The sequence below is a fragment of the Loxodonta africana genome, chromosome 5 (assembly GCF_030014295.1).
Source record: "Loxodonta africana isolate mLoxAfr1 chromosome 5, mLoxAfr1.hap2, whole genome shotgun sequence".
Classification (NCBI taxonomy): domain Eukaryota; kingdom Metazoa; phylum Chordata; class Mammalia; order Proboscidea; family Elephantidae; genus Loxodonta; species Loxodonta africana.
In genome coordinates, this window is record NC_087346.1 from 162,722,023 (window position 1) to 162,732,250 (window position 10,228).

At 46.2% G+C, this 10,228-nt stretch overlaps 1 protein-coding gene across 2 annotated transcripts in view; it reads left to right on the forward strand.

The window, feature by feature from the left end:
• CRMP1 (collapsin response mediator protein 1) overlaps positions 1–7,289 on the forward strand; it is a 103,247-nt gene extending 95,958 nt beyond the window's left edge. For both annotated transcript variants that reach the window (XM_064286251.1, XM_064286252.1), the window contains exon 14: positions 6,287–7,289. In XM_064286251.1, coding sequence (XP_064142321.1) covers positions 6,287–6,378 — 92 coding nt within the window. In that variant the 3' untranslated portion in view covers positions 6,379–7,289. The remainder of the gene's footprint in view (positions 1–6,286) is intronic.
• Positions 7,290–10,228: the final 2,939 nt, after the last annotated feature.

Genomic DNA, 10,228 nt, shown 5'->3' on the forward strand with positions numbered 1-10,228 from the left:
GTGGGGAGGAGCCTCTGATGTGCACTGTGCTGGTGCTGGACACCGTGGTGGGTGGGCCACACGTCACCTGCTCAGTGCAGAGGCCAGGACACCATGGGTTACAGGGCCAGAAGGTGAATGTTCTGGCTCCCTAGCCAAGCGGCAAGAGCCGGGGTATATGATACTGCACATTTAAAAATGTAAAGACACACAACACAGGCAGGAGTTGGATACAGTGTAGCCATTTAAAAACGTAAAGACACACAACACAGGCAGGAGGTGGACACGGTGTAGCCATTTAAAAATGTAAAGACACACAACACAGGCAGGAGGTGGACATGATGTAGCCATTTAAAAATGTAAAGACACACAACACAGGCAGGAGGTGGACACAGTGTAGCCATTTAAAAATGTAAAGACACACAACACAGGCAGGAGATGGATACAGTGTAACCATTTAAAAATGTAAAGATACGACGCAGGCAGGAAGTGGATACAGTGTAGCCATTTAAAAATGTAAAGACACACAACATAGGCAGAGGGTGGGTTTGGCCCGTGGGCTATAATTTGCTGACCCCTTAGTCTCCCAGGAGAGATGGATATTTAAGCAGGAAAGGGAATAAAAAAAAAAGAGAGTGGGAGGGCAGAAGGGAAGGGAGGGCCGTGAAAATCTACATAAATTGTGAGTGATGGCACCCAGCTCCCAGTCCACGGTGTCTGTCTCTGTGGGGATGTGGGCGGAGTTCCCCAGTGTCCCCCTCACTTCCAGGAGTGGAAGAGCATCTTGCACATTGAACGTGACTCCAGCATTTAAAGATAACTAATGTCTTTACAACCCGGGCCCTAAGCACAACCTGGGCATCTTGAATGATGCCCACCAACAAGGCAGGGGTCGGCTGCAATGCCGGGAAAGGCTGGCTGGTGGGACTACGTACACACTTATTCTTAGGGTCGGCTGCAGTGCCGGGAAAGGCTGTCTGGTGGGACCATGTACACACTTATTCTTAGCTTATGCAGCTCACAATAGCAACTGGACGTGGAGAGAAAAGCCCCTTTGAGAACAAGAATAACAATAAAATTAGAAGTAGCCTGGTCCTCTGCAGAGCCCCTGACGCAGCTGTAACTCAGCCTCAGGCAGCTTGGCAGCCACTTCATTTACTACCATCAGGGCAGGTGTTCTCTAACATCAGAGACACCTTCACGCCGTCCTTCGCAGTGTTGTACAGATGCGGCGTGGTGAACTGAACTAGTGTCCTGCTGGCCAACAGGTGTTTTCAAAGTACCTGGCATGAAACCAGCAGGCGCAGATGGTTCTGGGGACAAGGTCTTAAGCTTTAGGCCTGATTCCTGATTCGTGGGTTTTAGGAGATTCCTGTGTTACCTGGATGTCACATTGTCTACCAAAGGAAGGACGGGAGAAAACAAACATCAGGGCTGTAAACCAAAGCACCAGTGGCCGACAGACCACACCCTCTCAGAGTTGGGGCACTCATCTGGTCTGCTGCCCTTAGTTTACAGAAAAGGAACTGAGGCTGACAGATGAGATGTCTTGTACCAAAGTAACCAAGCCCAAAGCACAATTTGTACTAGGACCCAAGCCTCTTGGCTGAATCCAAGGATGTCTATACAACCTCTCACCTTTCAACATTATCCACCATCAGCTTATTCATTCAGTTAGTGCACATTTACTGAGCACCAGGCAGCAAGATTGGCGCTTGACTTTTAAATCATGGTCTAACAGCAATAGAAAGCCAAGGATTAGAATGATGGTTGGCAGATCTGTCCATTGCCAGTGAGGCAGGTAAGTCCACCTCTGAGTAGTTCACACACATGTCCATGCAAACACATCTCCGTGTGCACACATGCAGACACACATGCATGTGTACCTGTGCAAACACCAAACACATATGTACACATACCATATATACACCACCATACTTGGACACACGCATACACACAACATACGTAAATACCTTTGGATCATCAGGAACTCTGTGGAGTGTTGTAGACTGGGACAGCTCTGTTCCAACAGCATATTAAGAGCAAGTGCTTTGGAGGCACACCAGCTTGGCCTTGAGTCCTAGCTTCCCATCCCTTAGCTCTGCCACCGCTGACCTGAGCCTCAAATTTCGCATCTGTAAACTGGGGATAAAAACACCCTCCTGGTAGTATTGTTGTATGGCCTAAACACAATAATGTATGTTGAAGCCCCAAGGCAATCTTGCCCACATTGGTTGTTGTCATTGTTAGGTGTCGTCGAGTCAGTTCTGGCTCATAGCTACCCTATGCACAACAGAACAAAACACTGCCCCATCCTGTGCCATCCTCACAATTGTTACTATACTCGAACCCATTGTTGCAGCCACTGTGTCAATCCATCTCCTAGAGGGTCTTCCTCTTTTTTGCTGACACTCTACCAAGCATGATGTTCTTCTCCAGGGACTGATCCCTCCTGACAACATGTTCGAAGTATGTGAGATGCAGTCCCGCCATCCTTGCTTCTAAGGAGCATTCTGGTTGTACTTCTTCCAAGGCAGATTTGTTCGTTTTTTTGGCAGTCCATGGTATATTCAATACTCTTCTCCAACACCACAGTTCGAAGGCATCAATTCTTCTTCAGTCTTCCTTATTAAATTAAAAGCATATGAAGCAGCTGAAAATACCATGGCTTGGGTCAAGTGCACCTTAGTCCTCAGGGTGACATCTTTGCAGCTGATTTGTCCAATGCAATGCATCTTTTGGTTTCTTGACTGCTGCTTCCGTGGGTGTTGATTGTGGATCCAAGTAAAACAAAATCCTTGACAACTTCAATCTTTTCTCCGTTTATCATGATGTTGCTTATTGGTCCAGTTGTGAGGATTTTTGTTTTCTTTATGTTGAGGTGCAATCCATGCTGAAAGCTGTAGTCTTTAATCTTCATCAGTAAGTGCTTCAAGTCCTCTTCACTTCAGCAAGCAAAGTTGTGTCATCTGCATATCGCAGGTTATTAATGAGTCTTCCTCCAATCCTAATGCCCCGTTCTTCTTCATACAGACCAGCTTCTGGAATTATTTGCTCAGCATACAGATTGAATAGGCATGGTGAAAGGATACAACCCTGACACACACCTTTGCTTTGTATCCCCTTGCTCTGTTTGAATGACTGCCTCTTGATCCATGTACAGATTCCTCATGAGCACAATTAAGTGTTCCGGAATTCCCATTCTCCACAATGTTATCCATAATTTTTTATGATCAACACAGTTGAATGCCTTAATATAGTCAAAAAAAAAAAACAAAAAAACACAGACAAACATCTTTTGGTATTCTCTGCTTTCAGCCAGGATCGATCTGATATTAGCAATGATATCCCTGGTTCCACATCCTCTTCTGAAACTGGCTTGAATTTCTGGCAGTTCCCTGTCGATATACTATTGCAGCCGCTTTTGAATGATCTTCAGCAAAATTTTGCTTGAATGTGATATTAATGGTAACCCTTTGCCATTGAGTCAATTTCGACTCATAGTGACCCTATAGGACAGAGTAGAACTGTAGTAGAGGAGAGCCTAGTGGATTTGAATTGCTGACCTTTTGGTTAGCAGCCATAGCACTTATCCACTACGCCACCAGGGTTAATAATATTGTCCGATAATTTCTGCTTTCCGTTGGATCACCTTTCTTGGGAATAGACGTAAATGTGGATCTCTTCCAGTGGGTTGGCCAGGTAGCTGTCTTCCATATTTCTTGGCACAGACAAGTGAGTGCTTCCAGCATGGCATCTGTTTGTTGAAACATCTCACCTGGTGTTCTGTGAATTCCCAGAACTTCCTTATCCACCAGTGCCTTGAGTGGAACTTGAAATTCTTTCTTCAGTACCATTGGTTCCTGATCATATGCTACCTCCTGAAATGGTTAAATGTCTACGAATAACTTTTGGTATAGTGACTCTGTGTATTCCTTCCATCTCCTTTTGATGCTTCCTCCGTAGTTTAATGTTTTCCGTCAAAGAATACTTCACTATTGCAACTCGAGGCTTGAGTTTTTCTTCAGTTCTTCCAGCTTGAGAAATGCCAAGCATGTTCTTCTCTTTTGGTTTTCTATCTCCAGGTCTTTGTACATGTCATTATAATACTTGTCTTCTCGAGCCACCCTTTGAAATCTTCTGTCCAGTTCTTTTACTTCATCATTTCTTCCTTTTGTTTTAGATGCCCAACATTCAAGAGCAAGTTTCAGAAAGATCCATTTTGGTCTTTTCTTTCTTCCCTTTTTAGTGACCTCTTGCTTTCTTCATGTATGATGTCATTTCACAACTCATCTGGTCTTCAGTTATTAGTGTTCAACCTGTCAAATCTATTCTCGAGATGGTCTCTAAATTCAGGTGGGATATACTCAAGGTCATATTTTGGCTCTCATGGATTTGTTCTAATTTTCTTCAGTCTCAACTTGAACTTGCATATGAGCAATTGATGGTCTGTTCCACAGTCGGCCCCTGGCCTTGTTCTGACTGATGATATTGAGCTTTTCCATTGTCTGTTTCCACAGATGTAATCGATTTGATTCCTGTGTATTCCATCTGGCGAGGTCCATGTGTATAAAAAACAAATAAAAACAAACCCACTGCTGTTGAGTCGATTCCGACTCATATAGTGACACTGTAGGACATAGAACTGCCCAATAGAGTTTCCAAGGAGCACCTAGTGGATTTGAAGTGCCGGCCTCTTGGTTAGCAGCCGTAGCACTTAACCACTATTCCACCAGGGTTTCCTCCAAATGTGTAGTCTCTGTTTATATTGATGAAAAAAGGTATTTGCAATGAAGAAGTCGTTGGTCTTGCAAAATTCAATCATGCAATCTCTGGCATCGTTTCTATCACCAAGGCAATATTTTCCAACTACCAATCTTTGTTCTTTGTTTCCAACTTTGACATTCCAATCACTAGTAATTATCAGTGCATCCTGATTGCATGTTTGATCAATTTCAGACTGTAGAAGTTGGTAACAATCTTCAATTTCTTTATCTTTGGCTTTAATGGTGTGTAAATTTGAATAATAGTCATATTAACTGGGCTTCCTTGTAAAAATAGGCATATGGATATTATCCTATGACTGACAGCCTTGTTCTTCAGGATTGATCTTGAAATGTTCTTTCAGACTATGAATGCAATGCCATTCCTCTTCAAATTGTCCTTCCCAGCATAGTAGACCATATGATTGTCTGATTAAAAATGACCAATACCAGTCCATTTCAGCTCACTAATGCCTAGGATATTGGTCTTTATGCATTCCATTTCATTTTTGACCATTTACAATTTCTCTAGATTCATACTTCATATATTTCAGGTTCTGATTATTATTGGATGTTTGCAGCTGTTTCTTCTTATTTTGAGTCATGCCACATTAGCAAATGAAGATCCCCAGAGCTTGACTCCATCCACGTCATTAAGGTTGACTCTAATTTGAGGAGGCAGCTCTTCCCCAGTCGTAGTTGAGTACCTTCCAACCTAAGGGGCTCATCTTCCAGCACTATATCAAACAGTGTTCTGCTGCTGTTCAGAGGGTTTTCACTAGCTTTTTCTTTTAAGAAGTAGACTGCCAGGCCCTTTGTCTTAGTCTGTGTTAGTCTGGAAGCTCAGCTGAAACCTGTCCTCCATGAGTGACCCTGCTGGTATTTGAATACTGGTGGCATAGCTTCTAGCATCACAGCAACACACAAGCCCCCACAGTAGGACAAACTGACAGACACTCACAATAGGTGCTCATAAGTGTTTGATCCTCATGTTAAGAGGGTCAGATTCTCCTGGGGGAAGCCAGACAAGTAATCTTTAACCCTTAAACTCAATCTTGAGCATCATGCTCTTTTAAAAATTATCTTTATGTGATCAAACTGACAACAGCAACTCAAAAAATTAGATGAGAAGCGTAGGGGCAGTGAGTTTATGTTAATGGTGGTGAAATAATTTTTAAGAGGATAATGAGAATGTTTGTATAATTTGAAGAGTGTAATCAATGTCACTGAATTATATGTGTAGAAATTCTTGTTTTGCCCTGTGTATTTTCACCAATAACAATAATAAAAGAGAGACAGGCCTGAGACAGATGCAGTGCGGGTGGCCAGGGCTGTCGAGCCAGATCCCAGGGTGCACAGTGGAGAGAGTGTGAGGCATCCAGAAGTGCATGTGGGCTGAGCCCTTAGGGGGAGCAGACTGGAGGCATTGCCACCGAAGGGCTCAGCATGCAAAGGTGAATGGTGATAGAGGCCAGTCTTTCGGAACAGCAAGTCTAACTGGTGTCCATAGTTCTGTCCAGGAGTCACCTCCTGCTCTGTTCCAGGTGCCCAGATCGATGACAACAACCCCCGGCGCACTGGCCACCGCATAGTCGCTCCCCCCGGTGGCCGCTCCAACATCACCAGCCTCGGCTGACAGGCAAGCGAAGGAGTCTGGAATTACATCTGTTCCTGGCACTGTGGGTGTTCTAGAAACCCACAGTTCCATTTGGTACTGATGGGGAATTGAGTGATGTCCTCTCTATTTTTGTTTAGGAAGAAGCGGTACTAGTGTGGTGTGTTTGCTTGGAAATACCTTGCCCCACAGTTGTGTACTTATATGGACTCACCTCAGAGCATGGTGTCTTCATTCCTTCCTAGTGACCCCAGGTGGCCTTGTCTCGTACTGTCCCCCCACTCCCAGCCCCATGGCTCCATGATTCTCTGAGTGCTGGCTCCTTGTACCGTGTAGCTGTTTTAGGATAGTCAATGCATGTCCCTAAATTGTGTATGCAAGTCTTCGAGTATGTCTCACAAAACACGCCAAGGACCGACATTGGCACGACGCCAAGACCTCAACCCTTGAAGCAGTTCCAAAACTCCTAAGTTGAAGATGTTTACTCACTGCTCCTCCCCAAGTCTACCCTAGAAAGAAGCCCTCTCCACCCCACCCCCACTGAGATCTCCTGCGAATCCTCAGAAAGGCAGGGCCACTGCACTTGGCTGCAGAAAAGCACCATCTACGTCCTGAGTCAGAAACACTCATCTCAGCGACTGTGACTGCTGTCACGTTGCTCTGGTCTGTGTGTCCTTCAGTCAGCTCTGGTCCCACTGAGACAGACTCACACAGAGAGGCATCTCTCCCTCCTCATTCAGGCCTGACAGTGGTGGTGGCCGTGGTGGCTACTCCTGGCTTGCCTGAGTCCTGTTCCCTCCAAAGAAGGATGGGGCAGCCTGATTTTTAAAGTTTTGTACAAAGGTTTTCTTTGTAGTCACCCCCATTTTTACTTAACAACCTACTTGTTGTGGCTTTTATTTCTGAATTCAAAGCTTGTGAAAAAATAAAGAAAATTAACTGCCCACTGACTAGACTGGGTGTTTTCATTTATATGCCAGGTCCATGCCAAATGCTCACAGCCCCCAGCAGGAAACACACGGTAGTTGTAGAGACAGGGAAGCCTGACAGAGGAGAAGAAAACTGATTGAGGCTCTGGAATATGGGCTACAGGTGGGAAGATGGGGAAGATGACAAAGGGGTGGGCTGGCAACAAGCTGGTCACAGCTGCCCTTCACTCACATGCCTCTTCCCCTGCTCACTGTCTTGTGGACTCTCAACCCGTGTTTGATGTAGGTCTGCCGCGGACTGGAAAGAAACTCCAGTAACTAAGCTTCACATTTCTTCAGTCCAGTTCCAGGACCCAGATGTAAATTCTAAAGAGGAGTAAAAACTTAGCAACGTGGCTCATCTCCATTAGCTGCTAGCAATACTGATGATGATGGTGATGATGATGATGGCGATGATGGTAGTGATGATGGAGATGATGATGGCAATGATGGTGGTGATGATGGAGACGATCATGGTGATGATGACGATGATGGTGATGATGTTGACAATGGTGATAGTGATGACGATGATGGTGATGGTGGTGATGGTGATGATGATGGTGGTTATGAGGTTGACAATGGTGATAGCGATGATGATGATGGTGATGATGGTGCAGGCTAATATCTGTATGCACTGCCTGCTACTCTATGAGGTAGGTACTATTATTGTCACCATTTTACAGATGAGGAGACTGAGTCATAGGTGGATGTCTCGTCTAAGGTCACAGAGCTAGGAAGTGGCAGGACCAGGACCTGAGTCCAGAACCTAGGCAGATTGGTCAAAGCCCGAAGCTCCTTGCTCCTAACCACTGTGCCTTATTGTCATTAGCAGCAGGATGGTTTTGGCTGCCCCATCCACTCACTGGTTTGATTGTGTTCTGTTCACCACCCCCCAGCTTGGCCAGGACACCTTGTTTAAAGTCCAGAAATGTGTTGCTCAGAGTCAGTTATGGGCTTTACCAAAACAGGCTGTAGGCTGAAAAAGGTCAAGAGCAGGTGGTAAGGAATTCTGATGTTTGGCTTTGGTCCATCTGGACTATTAAAAGGTAAAACAGGACACTTCCAGGACAAAAAATAAGTTGGCAATAGCAGTTACTGGCCCAGGTCTCCGGAAGGGCTCTAACTCCTCCACATCACTGTCCGGCCCTGTCAGGAGTGGGCACTGGAGCAGCAGGCCTCTAACATGACAGACTTGGGCAGGGCCACCACCCAGCCAACACAACCTGCTGAGGCCACTGGCACCCACTGTCCTTACTTAAATTCCCAGGACCTCCAAGAGGCATGATGTCAAGGAAGTGCTTGTCCAGGCACCTGGAAGAAGATCTACAGGTCTTGGAAGCTGGGCTGCAGCATTTCTTTTATGGCCTACAGTTTTCTTTAATCTTTTTTTTTTTTTTTTTTTTGTGAGAAGAGATGGTACTTCTCAAAAAGCTTTAACCGAAACCAAACCCATTGCCATTGAGTTGATTCCAACTCACAGGGACCCTCTAGGACAGAGTAGAACTGCATCATATGGTTACCAGGGCTGTAATCTTTATGGAAGCAGACTGCCACATCTTTCTCCCAAGGAGCAGCTGGTGGGTTTGAACCACTGACCTTCCAGTTAGCAGCTGATCACTTAACCACAGTGCCACCAGGGTCCTTCAGAAAGCTTTAGGGGAAAGCAATTTATAATCTCACTCATTCATTCATTCATCCAACAACTCTTTGCACCTTCTGTGGGCCAGACACTGCTCAGTGCAGGATGGCCTTACAATGATGACTTCAACTCACTTTGGCCTTTCATGCCTTTCTCAGACAGGTGTTCTAGAATGTTCTGCAGGTGCCCAGTTCCCTGAGAGAATGGCACTGGTGTGCTTTCTCCACTTCCCACTTTAATTGTCTTTTCTCCTCACTCTGAGCAACCCCATGCCTCCATCCTCTGTGGTGTTGGCCTGAGTCTAGCTCTTAGTCGGATTTCCCTTCTGAACCCCAGATGGGTACAGCAGATGGCTAAGATGCCCCAGACACCTTGACCTCAACATGTCTGGGTCCAAATGCCTCATCTTCCTCTCATACCTATTGCCTGCCTTGCTCCCTGTCCATCACCACCCATTCTGCTGCCCAGTAAAAAACCAGAGACCCCTGCTCCATCTCCTCCCCTCCTCCCCGTGACCAGTCAAAACTGGACAATGCCTCCTAAATAGCCCCCGAATCTCTTCCTGTCCTCCATCATCAAATATGCCCCTCATGTGATCACCTTTTCATCCTGTTTTGGGCTTCGGCAGTAGCTTCCCACCCAAACTCCACAGCTTTCAATGTAGAATGCATTCTGACGCATTCATCTCAGCCCTTAAGCAGCTCACAGGCTCACGCAGGATGAAACCTAAATTCCTTGGCTTGGCACCCAGGATGTGGGATGAGACCCCAGCCATCTGCTGGGCTTCAAGCTGTCCCCCACCTCACACATGTGGACCCCCAATACCAGATGTATGCCAAGCTCTGGAAGCTTCTGGGGGTCTCCAACCTTGCTCTCTGCTGTCACCAATGCAGGGGAAGTTGGGTCCTGCATCTGCCCTCTGTCTATGCACGGCCCCTGGGCACAGGGAGGGTGGGTGGCACTGCAATGTGGATGTCTCATGGTGAGAGCAGAGGTGAGCCTAGTCCAGGCAGCATCTTTACCGGGATCCTCCGGCTACCACCCTGTATCTACCTCCACTGTGCCCACCTGACGAAACACCAGCTCTGGGCAAGCAGACTTCCTCCTTGCTCTGTACCCCATTCTCCAAGAAATAGGAAGTGGTGGGAGTGCATATACCTGAGGATGGTCTTGTTCTAACTCTGGACCACAGGCCCAGCGCTGCCCAGACAGCCTGCGCAGCTTCCTCGTCAACTGCCACCCTCTCCGATCTTCAGACTCTTCA